This window comes from Tenebrio molitor, chromosome 4, assembly GCF_963966145.1.
Source record: "Tenebrio molitor chromosome 4, icTenMoli1.1, whole genome shotgun sequence".
Taxonomy (NCBI): domain Eukaryota; kingdom Metazoa; phylum Arthropoda; class Insecta; order Coleoptera; family Tenebrionidae; genus Tenebrio; species Tenebrio molitor.
This window is the reverse complement of record NC_091049.1, coordinates 22,612,418-22,631,109: the sequence shown is the minus strand read 5'-3', so window position 1 is coordinate 22,631,109 and position 18,692 is coordinate 22,612,418. Positions and strand designations below refer to the sequence as shown.

Genomic DNA, 18,692 nt, shown 5'->3' with positions numbered 1-18,692 from the left:
AAACAACCGAAACGTTTCATTTATAATGAAAATCTGGTACTTGATGATTTTAATTTGCCTTACAGATCTGGATCTCTTCCAGTTAAAAATATTCACATGTCAAGATCAAGTTATAAGTAATAATAAAATATTGATAGTTTTCCCAATGCTGAAATTCCGAAAAATTCCAGTGTTTGAATAAATAAAAATTGGAATCAGTTGATGCTGTTCATACTTTCATTTAATGATTCATTCAATGTAGCAATTTTATGAGTTATCGATTCCCTTAATACCGCGTCATGTTCAAACATTTATTTATTTAGCTTACTCACTTATAAATTAGTCAAAATTTAACTTACGGGCAGCAAAAAGAATCTATTAAATCTCTCATTTACTTTTTCTTGGGATCAAACACTACCAAAGCCCAAGTACTAGTTAAATAAGCGAAGTGTGTTCAATCGTTTCATTAAAAAACTCTTCCAATGGTGCGGCTTCTCGTGGACCTCAATCAAACAAACATGAATAACACAACACAACGTGGTATCAACAGGTTTTCTTTTTTCACATTTTTTTTTTCTTTTTTTTTCAAAATATCAAGGTGCACACTGAAAGTGGCACAGACACGTTTGGTCTTTCCAACTTACATTAATGTATCTTAAGTTATACTCCGTTTCTGAGTTCGATGCCGGCAAGTCGTAAAAACGCGTCGTAAAAAATCAATGATAATAACGGCTTAACACACGCACATGCAAATTTCTTTTGTTGGGAAGATACTTGCGCTAGACTCACTCACTTTAACAAATTTGCCATCCTCGTTCTGAAAGCTGTGTGCGGACGTTAGAATGAGAAAAAACATGATGTTTGGAAGATGCCAGGTAAGGAATAGGTAGTACTTTAGAGCAGGAAATCCAAAAAGTTGAATTGTAATATTTTAATACATAGGCTGTTTATAATGAATTATTCGTGAAATGTTTTAGACGCACTGGAATCTGTCGGTCATTCGGTCGTTTTATGGCTTAGCGGCATCGGGCTCAGAAACAGAGTATACTCGTTTTTATCTCGCATCACAGAGTTTCATATGTGAACCAGGCCTCGTCAATCCTCCTCCTCTCAAGGCCAAAAGACACATCAGCACGAGAGAGAATTCTTGCATGAAGAATACACAACTGCTGATAGAACTGTGGGGAATTCATATCTGTTCTGATGGGCAAAATCAATTGCAGTAAGAGAATCAAATTAACCTATATTTCTCACAAAGAATAAACTTGCTTAGATAAACAATGGTCATTCGAATAAAATACCAGTTTAAAATTGTATGAATGCTATTAGATGCATTATTTAACTAATTTACACAACGATTATCGATTTTACAAGAGTATTTATGTAGACATTTCGCAGAAGTAGCCACAAGTCCGCCATTGTCGTTCGATATGACCAGACCTAAGCGTTATGAAGTCGCTCCCTACAGAGGTAAACTTTAAAAGTCGTTTCTTTTCTACAATTTCTTCAATTTTAGAAGATGCAGATCAGTGTTTCCCGATTTTGTATAACTTTTTTTGTAAATACGGTTACCACAAAATTGCAAAAAGATTGAATTTTTTCTGCATATTTTGCCACTCTATTTTCTATCTTCTGCAAGTATATTACTTAATCGTCAACTTCAGTCAAAGATTGATAACGACATACTTCAGCGTGATGATGCTTCTTCTTTACGTAGGTATGCTCAAGACGTCGCGACACAATTAAATTTTTTTTTTTTCAATACGAAGATGATATGCGTAACGATTTACTTAACTACGTTGGAAAAAACTAACGAAAAGTTAAACGGCTGGCTTCACAGTATTTCTTGGTCCATCGATAGTAGTGGCATCAAAGCGAAGCAAATTATCTTAGACAGATCGACTAGGAACAACAGGATTTATTATGCACTGTTCGTATTGACTCTTTTGATATTTATTGTCAATTTGCCAATAGGGAAAAATGAAAATGAATTCTATCTATGTGTTGAAGTTTTTGAGAATATTTTTGGTAACTGGTCAAGAATCCCATCCTTCATTTATTTTGCGACAATGTCATATCTGGTTTATGCAAATTTTAGGCTACCATTTATGTTATTGTATGCCATACTTCAAACGCACATACAGATTTTTCTTCTCACCGAGCACATTCTGCACATTTCGGACAATTTTATAGACACAAGAAATGGAAACATAATAATTGATGATGTTTTATATCAAGATAAAATCAAGGAGAGATTATGCTTGTTCACTCAACAGCACTGCGAGATAAAAAGGTATGTAATTACAATCCTCAGAATTGAACAATAAAATCGTATTCTACAGGTTCGTCACAAAACTTTGTGAAGTAGTGCAATCGGTAATGCCTTATTTCGTGATAGTTGCTGGAATTGTCAACATCAGTTTATTTTTCTTTATTTTAAATGTAATTGACGCACTCGGTAATTACCAGCTTATTTTCATTTTTATTTTAGAATTTTTCCACTGTAAACCATATTTTCATTATTCGTATAACTTTGCTTTGGATCAGTACAATTTTTATTTTGGCAATTTTTTGCAAAACCGGTCAAGAATTAATTGAAGAGGTATTTAATAACTTTGTCTATAGAAGGTTAAAACAGTGTCGTTATTGCAGACGGGAAAATTTTTTGATGCTCTGGGTACTTGTCCATGGTACACTTGGAATGCGAAAAATAAAAGTACACTTTTAATTTTTATGGCAAATTCTTTAAAGCCTCTAAGTTTCTCTTTTGCTGGAGTTGTACTTGATTATAAATTAGCTGTTACTGTAAGTATTCCTATAGTAATTGTCAAAATTGCTACTTTTTATTTTAAAGCTGCTTCGAATGAGTGTGTCGTATGGACTGGTCTTGTGTCAGCTCAATGAGTCGGAGCGATTATAAATAATGCATCTGTCAGTAAAAATTGATCGAATCATGTACTATTCCTGACACGGAATCTTGGCCAACATTTTTTAGACATTTCTAAAAAATGGTGTAAACCAAGCATTAGTGTCATTAACAAATGACAATTATTAAAAATCACTTCGAAGTTTTCCTTGTGACATCAAAAAAGCAGGAAAATGCCATTATCGGGTCAAAAGTTGGGTTATACAGGCTGTTTGATGAAAAACGCCTCAACCCATAACTTTTTTATTTATGACCCCATTCAATGAACAAAAAAATCAAAGATATGGTTTTTCAAGCGCTACAAAACAGCCATTAAATATATTTTTTTTGGCATTATCTTCAATAGCTAACGATAGTCAACTTTTTTTTTTAATAGACACATGTAGTTTTTTAGGCTTGGTCTGGTAAGGTTTTTTTTTATGAATCTAATGATGTATTGAAAGTTATCATTTGGTTCATTGCTAACTGAAAAAAAAAACATTTTTTGTGGTTCAGCTTATTACATTTTTAAGAATCGGAATACAAAGTACGATGAATGTCATCTAAACGTCAGCTTAGAAATTTTCATCTGCTTTTTTAAACTTTTTTTATAGTAGTATAAGTATAAAATAACACTGTCAGTCATGCAGGATAGCAGTCATTTGACTATTATTTTATGTTCGAGTGTAATAAAAATCGTAATTAGTCAAAAACAAAAATTTAATAGAAATAATAATAATAAAAATAATAATCATTATTATTATTCATGTTTTCCAAGAAAATTATATTAAAACTCTTCAAGATTGCACCTGAAAATTTTCAAACTCACACTTGACATTTGTTGCTATTTGTATTTCAATTGTTTTTCACGGCACACTCGAAAATTTCATAATAAGCTGAACCACAATTAAAAATTGTTTTTTTTTCAGTCAGCTATGGACCAAACGATAACTTTTAATACATCATTAGATTCAGAAAAAAATACTTTACCAGCCTAAGCCTAAAAAACTACATGTGTCCATTAAAAAAAAAAGTTGACTATCGGTAGCTACTGATAATAACGCCAAAAAAAAATTTTTTTATGGCTTCTTCGTAGCGCATGAAAAACCATATCTTTGGTTTTTTTGTTCATTGAAATCGGATAATAAATAAAAAAGTTATGGGTTGAGGCGTTTTTTATCAAACAGCCTGTATTCAATAAAGGCCAGTTCACACATATTTGTCAGTTAAACGGCAGTTGTGGCCAAGATTCTGTACCCGGAATAGTACCTTCATCAACAAGTTAATGGAAACGGTAAATTATTTGACGAAAGTTTATTTGCATAAGAGATGAAAACGCAGTTTCGTACCAGGTTGTTATAAATAGAACTTACTTCTAACTTTTAACTAATCTTCTAACAATGTCACAAACTATTTAATTAAGGTTCACATTAACATGAATGTTGAAGAACATCAATTTTATTTTTCACTCAGCATCATTCGGTGCTGCGAGGTGCGTCTGAAGAATCTTCAGCAGAAGTGGATTTTGATGAAATTCTTTTTGGTGGCACCCTTTCGATTTTTCATCACAGTAACTGTGGATAACCTCCTCTGGGCTATTGTCGTTTAAAACGTCGATTAGCAATATCACATTTTGAAAGACATTTTAGAATGTTGTTGTTTGAAGAAGGTCTCAGATAATGTTTTGTATAGCAGACGTGTGTTATGTACATAATTCGTAGACGGCCGGATATTTTTGTAGACTGTATTTTTCCCGTCACATTTTTTAACATAACACACTTGTACCATAATCACCATTACTCAATATAAGTTAGTGTACGATTGCAAAACAAATATAAATATTAATATGAAAAATATATGCACTTTTGTGTGTCTAACATTTTGCAGTGTGTTTTCCAAGGGTAATTTAAATTTTGTTGTTCAAATGCACGAATGATGAACTATATGTAGTTTGTCTCAATTCTAAATTTCCACCACCTGTTGAATATGTTGGCAAAATAAAAATATTTCTAAATTGCGGATTCATATAACCAAAGTTGGCAATATAATTATTTTATAAACATATTTCGAAAACATTAAAATTAGTTCATAAGATTATTTTGCTTTTAGAATTTGATTTTCTACCTATTTGCTGCATTTAAAAAAAGGTTTTTGTTCTTTTCCTTTATTCTAAAATTTTGAGTTGTAAAAACTGATTTTACAGATACCCTAACAAATACATTCTGCCGCATTTTTCACCAAACAGTGTTGCCGGTTGTATTTCCAACGTAGAATGCAGTGTTGGTGGAAATTTAGAATTGAGACAGACTTTATGTATTGTTACCTGATTGTTACTTTGACACATTACGTCAACTTAACAATCCCACTATAAATAAGTTAACTTAATCGCTTGTGTTTTTACTCCCAAGCGATTAAAAGTGCTACTTTTACTCTGTCTTTTGTGGTACTAAATACAAAGGCACAAGAAATTGGGCACGACTGTTCTGTGAAATCTTTTAAAAGGCACTTATAAATTGTTATATTTTTCACAAATAAATTAAATTTGAATCTGAAGGATTTTTTTAATAAGAATTTAGTGTAAACTCTTCGATAAAAGTTTCTTTTTCAAGTTAAAAATTTTTACGCGTCGAGATCAAGTTATAGGTGGTAACAATAAAATACGAATTGTTTTCTCAATATTAAAATTACGGAAAAATTGCAGTGTTTGAATCAAATTAGAATCAATTTTATGAGTTATCGATTTTTGTTGCTAATAGTGCAGTTGGCTCATTAATCGCATTGCCATCTAAGAATAGAATAGAATATAGAAAATTGATTGAAGAGTGACCTGCATTGTCTGCTCCGGCAGCATGGATTCTTTCTACAATATTTTCCATGACAACTTCTGACACCCCTGGTTCGCTTAATATTTTGTAGGAAATACCTTATTTTCCAATACTAGGAAATGACTTCTTGGTACGCAGTTTAGTATAAATTGACATCTCTGACACCCACCAAGCATATGTCTGACGCTGCAAACCATTTTTCAAAGTTGGCGCACTAGTGCTTCAAAATTATTCAAAAATGAAGATTTTACAAACGACAAGACTGTAGTGTGTAAAGTCCCTATTTCAGAAATAAGCTCTGCTCCAGTAAGAAAGGAAGATAAATCTTCCAAAGTTAGAAGAGTGTCAAAAAAGTGTTGTATTATTTTTATTGCCACACCCAACAAAGAACAAAGTTAACTTAGAGGAACGTGAAAAAAAAGAAGAAACAAGGAAGAAGTGGACAAAAGAAAGACAGCAAAACAGCGTATAGCGATACAAAGCAAAACCAAAAGAAACATGAAGACTAATTCCAGCTCAAACATTCCGCAAGTTTATTCAGAATGCGAAGTAGAAGAGCACGTATGTATTTTCTGCAGTGAATTTGGTAAGGACAGTGAGCTATGGTATGGCTGCAATGGTTGCGGAAACTGGGCACATGCAGCCTGCACGGATGCTGAATCTGTTATAGGATACAAATGTGACCATTTTTGCTAAATTGATAGGTCGGTATTACCCTCCAATATGGCCGGAATTTTCCGATACTGTCGGATAATACCGATTTTGTTGATGTTTTGATTTTATTTTTTTATGTTAATTATTAACACAGAAACGTTCTTTATTTGATTTTACAACAGATCGGCGCAGAAACAAAAACACACCCTGACTCGATTAGTCTATTCTTATCGAATGCCACGCAGTGCTCTGATTCCGGCCCGTTCTATTTATAGACCACCACTTGAAGGGGTGCTGCGTGGGTGCCGATGAGGTAGATTAGAGAAACTATATCAAAATCTTAACATGTTGTAATGATCTAATACTTCTTTCCGCCAAATATTCTAAGCTGGACAAAACTGATACAAGTGTGGTGGTTGTCGTCATCGAAGCGAAGGGTCCAGGCGTTGTGGTTTTCTTTTGGCGGTAAAGGTGCGGAATGCAAACGATTAGGGTTCCAGTAGGAAGAGTGCCGCAAAACACACATGTGAGTATTTCTTTTCTTAAAGTAACGTAAATTAGTTTCTTTAAGGATTCACCTTAAAGACAGACTTTACATTTCTGACTCTTTCATTTATTTGTTTAAATTTACCATTGCAAAACATGTTCCTGCCAACGCAACGCAATTTCAAAATATGTATGTATTTTGTTTCCATTAATTGTTCCTTTGGTTGTGCCTCAAAACAGCGATTCTGTAATTGTTGCTCCACCTTAATTACAAACGAGCAATTTCAACAACAAAATTTCGATTCGGAACGTTTTTGTTTTTTTCCTTTTGTTTTCTCGGGAGAATAATAAGCCTCTGTTCCACCTGGGCCAGTACATTTCTCTCTCGAATTTTATGGCGTCCTTACATTCCTTGTGGCTTAAATAATTATTTCCTAATCGTTGAGGCATATTTTCATGACTAAGTAGGTAGGAGATAACAAAAACAAGTCAAGGTTGTTTAAGTTTAAAAACATTTCATTTTTGTATCATCACTTCTTCAGTAAATGTTGGAAAATGAACCATCTGAAAGGAAAACAAAAAGTGCCTAACCCAGAACAAACAACGAATTTCTTCTTAAAATGTTTTTTCGTGTAAGTGAATTTTGTTTTTAATATTGACTTTAAAAATGTTCTTAAAACTTAGCCACATGAGAAATGTGTTTATAAAAGGAGTCAAAAATGAAGCTGACATTTACGAAGTGCTTCCATCTTTCAAGTCCCAAAAATTAGGAGATAAAGTAGAAACAAATTGGAATAATCAAAGAGTTCAAAAAGATCCATCAATGCTTCGACTTTTGTGGAGTTGTTTTGGAAAAGAATATCTCGTGGTCGTAGTTACCCAAGTCTTTCAAATAATAATAATGTTGTTGTTCCAGAAATACTGTTATAAATAAATAACCGTTGTAGTTTGCAGAATTGTGCGACCAAAACTTGTAAAGAATTTTATATCCTATTTTACCAACAATCACAACAACATTAATAAAACTGAAGCATGGTTTTTCGGATGTGCCATTGTTGCTGTTGAGTTTATACAAGTTTTGTATTATGCAAATTTTATACTCAAACTTGAAGCTATTGGTATTAAAATGCGTACAGGATTAACTTCCTTAATTTACAGAAAAGTGCTAAAGATGAACTTATCTCAATTTGACAACATATCTGTTGGTAAAATAATCACTTTAGTCACTAGAGATGTCAACGAATTTGATATTTGTGTATTCCACGCAACTTTATTCTGGTGCGATTCCATTCGATTTTTAATTAATTGCTACGTAGTCTACGTGGAAATTGGTTCCGTAGTTGCCATTTTAATTGGTTTATTTTGCATCATTATGTTAATTCAAGGTAAATAAAAACGAAACTAAATACCTATTGTCTTAATCTACTTTTTAGTGTTTTTGGCCAAAATACTGGCGGCAATGAAAATCAAAACTTTAATGGAAACAGACCTCAGGTATCAGGCAACTAAAGAAATGTTGGATGGCATGACAACTATAAAGTGCTACATTTGGGGCGATAGTTATCGGAAAAAGGTTTCTAAAATTAGAACGTAAGTAGACTGCACTTGTATAATTAAGGCGCATCTTTCATTTGACCAGGAATTTATCATGAGAACAATGTTGACTTGTGTCAAAAATGTACATTTTTAGGCACCACTAATGAAAAAGGTAATTTTACGTACTACCATGCGGACGAAAAGTAACGCTTTTACGGACGCACTTTTTCGGACGCACTTTTCTGACCCTGTACCGTGGCGCCACCTGTTGGTCTGTTTAGTACGTTAATAACGAAACCGACAAAACCGAGTAAACAGACTGAAAACAAATGAATATTTGACAGTTAAATTTAACCACACTATTTTATTTGACAAAAAAAGTATTGTATCGTTTTAATTCTGGTACTTATTTGGTGCATAATAAGAAAATGAACGTTCACATACCTAATCGATAACAACAACGTAATGAAGAAATAATGTCTAATACAACAGCGAAAATGTTGAATAAATGTCTAATGCACCGCCAGACATCGCATATGATAATTGTACTAATTGTCCTGTCACCATAAATTATGTAAATAAGTAATTGTATTGCAAATGGTAAATTTCTAGTTTTGTTGGTAAGCTGATAAAAAATACTATACAGAAATTGTTAATATGTATTAATAAATGTATCTAAGTATTTGAAAAAAGGAGATACAAAAAGTGCCTTTTGTCCTCGCCTGTTTTCAAGTCTCGGCTGCGCCTCGACTAGAATACCCAGACTCGAGCGAAAAAGATGCACTTTTTGGCCTTGATATACAAATAACTATTTTATTATAACCGCTCCAGTGGATTATTTGAAAATTTTAGGTTCTACTTTTATTTAATTAACATTGATTTTCCGTACGAAATTTATAACAACCAACATTTATTTTGTCACATTTTTAGAAAAGAAGTTTGCCTTATCTACAAAATATATTTATTGCTTTTCGCTAAATTCGCAATTTCGGAAACCATTTTCAACGCCTCAACTTACTTCTTTATAATCAGCTCCATATGGTTAGGAAATCAAATCAAAGTTGAGACCATCTTCTTTTTAATTACCAGTATGGAATCATTAGCTATCGCTTTAAAAAGATCAATTCCCAAAGGTATGCACGAAATGATAAAGTTAATAGCAGTCCTTAGAAGAATTGGAAAAGTTCTTAGAACTGTAGATGCCCAATCGCCATTTAAACATAAAAATCAAGACAAAGGTCCAGCGAAAATCACGTTATCAAATTTAGACGTGCATTCCGGAGACCGCATAATATTAAAAAATGTCAGTTTTGAAATTTGTAATGGATTGACTGTCATAAGTGGTTCAACTGCAAGTGGAAAATCCTTACTTTTGCAAGTGATATTAGGGGAGTACGAGTCAGTTGCAGGAAGATTGAGCGTCAATGGTGGAATTTCTTACGCATGTCAACAGCCTTGGTTATTTGCCTCGACGATTAAGCAAAATATTTTATTTGGAACAAACTACGACGAAGAGCGATATCTGAGGGTTCTTCGAACGTGTGCTCTTCTGCACGATTTACAAACTCTTCCTGGAGGTGATGGTTTCATCGTAGCTGACAGAGGAGTGAACTTGAGCAAAGGCCAACAAAGTAGAATAAACTTAGCACGTGCTGTTTATCGAAACAGTGGAGTTTATTTGTTGGACGATTGCTTGGCCAATCTAGATGTTCTTGTTGGGAACTATATTTTTGAAAAATGTATTAAAGAATTGTCGAAAAACAAGATAGTCGTTCTGGTCACTCAGAACCCAGGACATATTACCCGAGCTGATAATGTTATCATTTTAAAAGAACAAACAGCGATGTTCTTACCTAATTCATCTAGAAACTTGTTATCTCGAGAAATTAAAAGCGTTGCAATTATCTGGAGGGAAGATCAAGGAAAAGAACCGGAAGATGTGACTGAAGAAGTTTTTTGCGAAACGACAAATTTGCTTTCAGGCAGAAGATTAGAAAAAAGCATATATGAAGAAAAAGTAATACCGGGAAGAATAAACTTGGGAAATTATAAGAAATTCATAACACATGGTGGTGGTTCTGCAATATTTACTATTATATGCATTGCATTTGGAGTAGTCCTAATTACAAAAAGTGTTTTACAAAAATTAGAAAATAATTGGTAAGTTGAATCACTATAAATAAATTTAAAAAGATGCAAGATTCCAGGATTGATACTGAACAGCAAATTTTATATCATACGATCCACAATAATACAAATGACAGTTACACAAATTCAATCGAAAAGCGTCATCAGATGATTTATATTTTTCCAATTATTTTAATAACAGTTTCAATAATGTCATTCTTGAGAGCTGGCATATTTTACCTGCTTGCCAGAAAGGCTTCACTAAGTTTACACAGATTGCTTTTCGAAAAAGTTGTAAACGCTTCCGCCCAATTCTTTAGTGAACACTACATTGGAAACATTTTAAATAGATTTTCGGAAGATTTATTATATGTTGACGAACGAGTTCCCTTATCAATGTACTTGGCTTTGGAAGTGAGAATTTATATGATTAAGTCGTTTTTTATTAAGTTGAATTTAGACATTTGCAGAAACAATTGGAATCATGATACTAATGGGATCCGTAAACATAACATTTCTCATAATTTCCCTAGTATTTGGTACACTTCCTCTCGCAACAACAATATTTTTTCTAAAAACCGGAAGAATTCTAAAACAATTAGAAATTTCAAGTAAGTCATCACGCCCGAAAATTGTTAATATTATTTACATATTTCAGCTCGCAGCGCGTTCATTGGTCACGTAAATGCCACCACAGAGGCATTGCCAATTATAAGATCTGCTAAAGTAGAAAACATTCTAATCGATGATTTTGACGAACACCAGAACTTGTACACCTCTGCTTCTTATCTCTACTTATGTTGGTTGAAAGCTCTTACGTGCATTTTGCAGATTTGCTGCGTATTATTTACATCTGTCATACTAGTACGATTCTTGATAATTGACACCGGTACAAGAATATTTAATTTATTGAAAAATTGTTGCAAAATACTCTTATCTTGTAGATATATCCGCCGCACATGTTGGTCTTGTGCTTTCGCAAGCTGCCATCCTCAGGAAATGTTTAAATCTCACGCTCTATAACAGCATCAAAATTGAAACTGAGGCAACATCAGTAGAACGAATTCTAGAATACACCAAACAAGATCAGGAACACGGAGACGGTATTTTGGTTGAAGGTTGGCCCCAGCAAGGAGAAATAAAATTTAACAACGTTTATCTTTCCTACGACTCCGACAATTATGTCTTGCGTAATCTTAATTTTACGGTGAAACCTCAAGAAATAATTGGCATTGTCGGTAGAACCGCTGCAGGAAAATCGTCGATACTTTCCACGATTCTGCGATTGCACAAGTTTGAAGGAAAAATATTTATAGACGGAGTGGACATCGCAACTCTTCCATTGGAGACTCTCAGATCTAACGTTTCCGTAATTTCTCAGGAACCTGCTTTGTTCACGGGAACAGTTCGAGAGAACATTGACCTAACCGGAAAATATGCAGACGCTGAAATTTGGAATGCACTTAAGGTGGTCAAGTTAGAAATGTTATTTTCTAGTTTGGACCACAGGATCAGTACCGTCGATTCAAATTTAAGTCTGGGTCAAAAACAACTTATCTGTTTGGCGAGAGCAATTATTCGCAATAGTAAAATTGTGATTATGGATGAGGTGACAGCAAGTGTGGACCAAGAAACTGAAAGAATGATACATAAAATAGTAATAGAAGAGTTTGCACGTTGTACAGTCATTTTGATAACGCATAAATTCGATTACGTTTTGGAATATGACAAAGTGATGGTTTTGGATAACGGCAGTGTCGTTGAATTTGACCGGCCGTCAATTTTGTTAGACAATGTGAACGGACTATTTTACAAAATGTTCAAAAATCCATTTAAATTTTAAATTACGAGTATAGCATTCATGTTTCTTGTCGTCAAGACGTACTATCTCTTTGTCTTTGCAAAACACTATTTCTTAAGAAAGCACATATCTATTGGAATTTTTTTTTGTTCCATCTTCTCTAAAGAATTTAGTTTTAACTCATTTCAGTAACTCTCTAAGAAAACTTAGTTAGTGGTTGTGGTACTGATAAGTAATAGTTCGCAGTTCTATAGAAATAGAAATCTCTTCTATTGTATGCTAGTCTTATTTATGAGAATAAGTCTAATATTAGAAAAGGTTGTGAGAAAATAAATTTCTGGGTCTGTAGGAAAAAATACATTATATACACAGTAATCCTAACAACATCAAAATAGCTAACTAAATTTGCATGGACACAACTTTTATTTGATTTCCTTTAAAGAATACTAAATATTTATTTGAATCTTTTAGAAATTATAAAATAGAATAAAACGTTGTATGTACCACGGGCATAATTGTCGATTATGGCCCTCGGGAATTTAAAAGCCCTCGTTCCTCGGGCTTCAAACATTCCCTCGTGCCATAATTACCTGATTATGCCCTTATACATAAATAACTATTATTTTAGTTTTGCTTTATATTTTTTAATTGCTGTTCACATAATAATTCACATAAAACAAATTTTTTTAAAAGAGAGGCAAAATAACCCAACTTGCCAACTTGCCAATGTTATTGGTTTACAAGAAAATCAAAGGAATCACTTTGTTTGTGAAACGCTGAAAAATTGAAAATTTGGTGGGCAGTTTTGAGAAACGACCAACCTAAAAAGTCAAGTTCACGGGAACAGTTCGAGAGAACATTGACCTAACCGGAAAATATGCAGACGCTGAAATTTGGAATGCACTTAAGGTGGTCATTGAAAGTTGTGTATGATTCTTATCGTTCAAGTTTTTTGAGTCTCATCATGAATTTTTGATAAACTTTGTAAGATGATGATAAAAGAGTGCCTGCAACTTATTCAGAAAACAACAAAAGCTTAAACAACAAAGAAAATACTGTAAATGTGAGTAAAAGCATAAAATGAAACTTTAAAGAAGGTGCTCGAAAAGCCTTCCATCGTTTGCAATGCAAGCTTCAGTACGACGTGTCCAAGAATGCTTCTCTTTTCACGAATTTCCTGAGCAGCGTTTTGAATTTTACAAATTGAAGATAACCGTCTACATTGAAACGGTAAAGCATAGGGACCTACGAGGTGTTTTTCAACATTCCCCAACCAACCCGCACGTTAATTGAAAAATAACTTCTGGAAGTGACGCTCTTGGATTTCGCGAGGAATGTCTTCTTCTGCAACTAAAATGCGATCTTCCCGTTGGCGGCCAAGATTGCGCTTATTCATTTCAAAACGCCCGAAATCGCGAAGATGCTGCACAACGTTTACAAAGGTTCGTGCATTGGGAAGTATCCTTTGAGGCAACCTTTTACCGTAGATTTGCTGTTTTAGCTCTGACTGTCCACGAGCTTCGCCATAAATTAAAAACCATACCGGTTTACGTTACAACATGTTCAAATTTATGTCGGTTGAGAAGTAACAGAAATTGACGGAAAAATAGACCTTTCTTTAAGTATTTTCATTACACTCAAATAACATAAAATAAAGAAAAATTGTAAACATCCCTTATTTATCCAGGTCGCAATTTCTTAAATTTAATTTAAAAATTATATCTGAGTTTCGTAAATCCACTCCTTAGTTAGTTTTTTTTTTTAACAAAACTTTTACAAGACAGCGAGAGGTTCAGAGTTGACAAATTCCTCATGTAAATCTAAACAAAATTTTTCTTTAAAATGTAATGAAATTAATGCCAAATTAATACATATTGGGTATTCTGTAATTTTTAAAAGGGCGTTAAAATTGTAGCGTCTTTTAAAATTTAAAATTTCAAGCCCTGATTGGTCATTGACTCATTGCTACGACAACTTAATTTAACTGCCTTTAAAATTTAGGGGAGCAATTACAGAATATGCCCCATTATTAACTATAGGGTTTAGGGTGTTCATTTAAATTTCCCGTCAAAGTTGACTCGGAATAGTCGATTGTGAACGCACCACTCGTCAGTCCGCACAGTAAAAATACAAAGAACGCAAAAAGTGAAGTTAGATTTAAACGGCTGATCCGTGATCCATAATCCGTAGTGCGTTGACAATCGACTCTTCAATTTTTTGGAAAAAAACTCGAAGGGGTATAGCGAATTTAGCAAATATTTTCAGCCTATTTTCAATTTCTTATGTCATCTGTTTTTCATGTCATGACGTCATCGACTTTTTTTTAAATAACAACCTATACCTATTTTTTATTATTGATTTTGGTAGTACTTCTTATTTCGTTTCCAACCGTATAAAATTTTCAATGCATTATACTCGTATTTCAAAAAAATCGAGAAACTGTTAAATTTCAAATATTAAAAATTTATTAAATTGGGAAAATGTATCTAGTTGCCGGTGTATAAAAACACAAAACATTAGTATGTGATATTATCTTGCTTTTTCTAAATTAGAGAAACTACGTATTTTATTAATAAAAATGGTACAATTGAATAGCGACAAAGCTAGGACACATCAAGAAGTGTGTCAACTTTTTAGAGAAAAATACCCGGATCAGCCCATAAGTCATAACTCATAACTTCATATGAGTTAGTTCATGTCCGATACTTTTTGTGACCCGCTTGAAGATAAAATACTAGCTGTATATCATTCAGAAAAGAAGGTCTTTTTGTGCTTCGCCAAGTTGCCGACCTCGACTTAGCCTCGGGCTTCAATCTATGGCCTTAGCGCAAAAAGACGGTTGTGTTTTTATTCCCAAAGGATTAAAAGTGCTACTTTACTATCTCTTCTGAGGTACTAAAATAACACTTTATAAAAAGGCACAAGAAATTGGCCACGACTGTTTTCAGAAAACTTTTAACAGGCTTATGCATTGTTATATTTTGCACAAATAAATTAAATTTGAATCTGATGAATTTATTTTTATATGAATTTAACCTAAACTGTTCAATAAAAGTTTCTTTGCCTAGCTATAATTAGATTTAACATCATAACAACTCCTCAGATAATAATCGATTTAAAATTGGGTAATATAAAAATACCGAACCGTTTCATTTATAATGAAAATCTCGTAGGTACTTGATGATTTTAATTTACCTTAGAGATCTGGATCTCTTCCAGTTAAAAATGTTCACACGTCAAGATTATGTTATAGCTAATAATAAAATATTGACAGTTTTGCCAACGCTAAAATTTCGAAAAAATTCCAGTGTTTGAATAAAATTGGAATCAGTTTATGCTGTTCATAGTTTCATTTAATGATTCGTTGAATGTAGCAATTTTATGAGTTATCGATTTTCTTGATGCGGCGTCATGTTCAAACATTTATTTATTTAGCTTATTCACTTATAAATTGGTCAAAGTTTAATTTACTGGCCGCAAATCAAATTTCATTTCGTCAAAGTTTAAATCAAACATACACCAAAAAGCATCTATTAAATCTCTCATTTAAATTTTGTTGGGATCAAGCATCACCAAAGCCCAATTAGGTACTAGTTAAATAAAATATAAGCGAAGTGTGTTTAAGCGTTTCATTAAAAAACTGGAACATGAATAGCACAACACAACGTGGTTTCAACAGGTTTTCTTTTCTCACACATTTATTTTCCTATTTTTTTCCAAAATATCAAGATTCAAGTGGCACAGACATGTTTGGTCTTTCCAACTTATGTTAATGTATCTTTAGTTATACTCCGTGTCTGAGTTCGATGCCGGCAAGTCGTAAAAACGAGTTGTAAAAAATCAATAATAATAACGGCTTAAGAGTTATATATGTAAACCAGGCCTCGGCAATTTTCGTCTAAAGGCTAAAAGACATAGCACGAGATAGAATTCTTGCATGAAGAATTTACAACCGCTGATAGAACTGTGGGAAATGTATGCCTGTTCTGATGGGCAAAATCAATTGCAGTAAGAGAATCAAATTAACCTGTATTTCCTACAAAGAATAATGTTGCTTATGTAAACAATGGTCGTTCGAATAAAATACGAGTTTAAAATTTTATGAATGCAATTAGATGCATTATTTAACTAAATTACACAACGATTATCGATTTTACAAAAGTATTTACACAGGCATTTCGCATAAGTAGCCACGAGTCTGCCATCGTCGTTCGATATGACCAGACCTAAGCGCTATGAAGTCGCTCCCTACAGAGGTAAACTTTAAAAGTCGTTTCTTTTTTACAACTTCTTCAATTTTAGAAGATGCAGATCAGTGTTTCCCGATTTTGTATAACTTTTTTTGTAAATACGGTTACCACAAAATTGCAAAAAGATTGAATTTTTTCTGTATATTTTGCCACTCTATTTTCTATCTTCTGCAAGTATATTACCTAATCGTCAACTTCAGTCAAAAATTGATAACAACATACTTCAGCGTGATGATGCTCTTTCTTTACGTAGGTATGCTCAAAACGTCGCTACACAATTAAAAATTTATTTTTTTCGATACGAAGATGATATACGTAATGGTCTATTTAACTGGGATGGAAAAAACTTACGAAAAGTTAGAGCGCTGGCATCAGAGTATTTCTTGGTCCATCGATAGTGCTGGTATCACAGCAAAGCAGATTATCTTAGACAGATCGACTAGAAACAACAGGATTTATTATGCACTATTGGTATTGACCTTTTTCATATCGATTGTCAATTTACCAATGGGAGAAAATGAAAATGAATTCTATCTATGTATTGAGGTTTTTGAGAATATTTTTGGTAACTGGTCAAAAATACCATACTTCATTTATTTTGCGACAATGCCATATCTGATTTATGCAAATCTTAGGCTACCATTTATATTATTGTATGCCATACTTCAAACGCACATACAGATTTTTCTACTCACCGAGCACATTCTGCATATTTCAGACAATTTTATAGACACAAGAAATGGAAACATAATAATTGATGATGTTTTATATCAAGATAAAATCAAGGAGAGATTATGCTTGTTCACTCAACAGCACTGCGAGATAAAAAGGTATGTAATTACAATCCTCGGAATTGAATAATAAAATCCTATTTTACAGGTTCGTCACAAATCTTTGTGAAGTAGTACAATCGGCAATGCCTTATTTGGTGATAATTGCTGGACTTTTCAACATCAGTGTATTTTTCTCTATTTTAAATGTAATTGAGGCACTCGGTAATTACCAGCTTATTTTCGTTTTTATTTTAGAATTTATCCACTGTGAGCCCTATTTTCATTATTCGTATAATTTTGCTTTGGACCAACACAATTTCTATTTTGGCGATTTTTTGCAAAGCCGGTCAAGAATTAATTGAAGAGGTATTTAATAATTTTGTATGTAGAAGGTTAAAATAGTGTCGTTATTGTAGACGGGAAAAATTTTTGATGCTCTCGGTACTTGTCCATGGTACAGTTGGAATGGCAAAAATAAAAGTACACTTTTAATTTTTATGGCAAATTCTATAAAGCCTCTCAGTTTTTCTTGTGCTGGACTTATACTTGATTACAAATTAGCTGTTACTGTAAGTATTCCTGTAGTAATTGTCAAAATTGCTACTTTTTATTTTAAAGCTGCTTCGAATGAGTGTGTCGTATGGACTGGTCTTGTGTCAACTCAATGAGTCGGGGCGATTATAAATAATGCATCGGGCAGTAAAAATTAATCGAATCATGTATGAGTAGGTACATCAGCAACAAGTTAAGTTAATGTAAACGGTAAATTATTTGACAAGGGACCATTTTTTCGTCTCGAGAATAAGTTTATTTGCATGAGAAATGAAAACGCACTTTAGTTCTGTGTTGCTGTTGGTTACAAAGAGCAAATTCTCAAGTAACAAGTCGTGCATTATAAATTTTTTTGTTTGACACTGTCAGAATTTAAGAATTTTCTCCTGTGTGAACGGATTATGATAAGCTAATTTTAAAGATTTTAAGCGATTTGGAGCCTTTAAGGGGCTCGTCGAACAAAAAAACTTAGTATTCAATTCGTTCGTGTATAAATTTGGCCTTTTTTGGCACTCGTGGGCCTTTAAAACGCGCGTTTCACTCACGTTTAATAATGGCCCACTTGTGAGAAAAAAGGCCCAATTTACACACGAACTCATTAAATAAACTACTATTTTCTATTTCAGTGTCACAATGATCATTTTGTCACACTGTTTTCAACTGAAAACAGTTGCACAAAGTTGAATTTTATAGCATCATTTCTAGTGATAGTAAATGTTAGTGTAAAATGCGAATAGAGTAATTTTAATTTTGTTGTTGAAAAGCACGAATGATGTTACCTTATTGTTACTTTGACACATTACG

The 18,692-nt window shown here is 33.2% G+C and overlaps 1 protein-coding gene across 21 annotated transcripts; it reads left to right on the top strand.

Annotated features, from left to right (window-relative positions):
* The first annotated feature begins 550 nt into the window (after positions 1–550).
* Positions 551–12,795, top strand: LOC138127971 (ATP-binding cassette sub-family C member 4-like). 21 transcript variants are annotated; one of them, XM_069044126.1, is made up of 15 exons: positions 566–1,201; positions 1,378–1,449; positions 1,496–2,272; positions 2,322–2,421; positions 2,471–2,581; positions 2,632–2,784; positions 5,999–7,481; positions 7,534–7,752; positions 7,804–8,234; positions 8,283–8,439; positions 9,316–10,545; positions 10,593–10,926; positions 10,973–11,123; positions 11,171–11,401; positions 11,457–12,793. In XM_069044126.1, exons 7-15 carry the CDS (start codon positions 7,405–7,407, stop codon positions 12,353–12,355), a joined length of 3,729 nt encoding a protein of 1,242 aa, XP_068900227.1. In that variant the 5' UTR covers positions 566–1,201; positions 1,378–1,449; positions 1,496–2,272; positions 2,322–2,421; positions 2,471–2,581; positions 2,632–2,784; positions 5,999–7,404; the 3' UTR covers positions 12,356–12,793. The 21 variants fall into 21 exon arrangements, 19 of the variants coding, with proteins under 19 accessions (XP_068900238.1, XP_068900237.1, XP_068900235.1 ...); XM_069044128.1 differs by having other exon boundaries at positions 566–2,272; positions 5,999–6,236; positions 6,288–6,413; positions 6,546–7,481; XM_069044122.1 differs by having other exon boundaries at positions 566–902; positions 957–2,272.
* Positions 12,796–18,692: the final 5,897 nt, after the last annotated feature.

What these genes read in the sequence shown, in the direction of transcription:
- LOC138127971 (XM_069044122.1), top strand. Translation starts at nt 7,405, where the DNA reads ATGAACCATCTGAAAGGAAAACAAAAAGTGCCTAACCCAGAACAAACA. An exon ending in CATCATTATGTTAATTCAAG is followed by an intron (nt 8,235 to 8,282) that starts GTAAATAAAAAC and finishes TCTACTTTTTAG; the next exon opens with TGTTTTTGGCCAAAATACTG. An exon ending in ATTCTTGATAATTGACACCG is followed by an intron (nt 11,402 to 11,456) that starts GTACAAGAATAT and finishes CTTATCTTGTAG; the next exon opens with ATATATCCGCCGCACATGTT.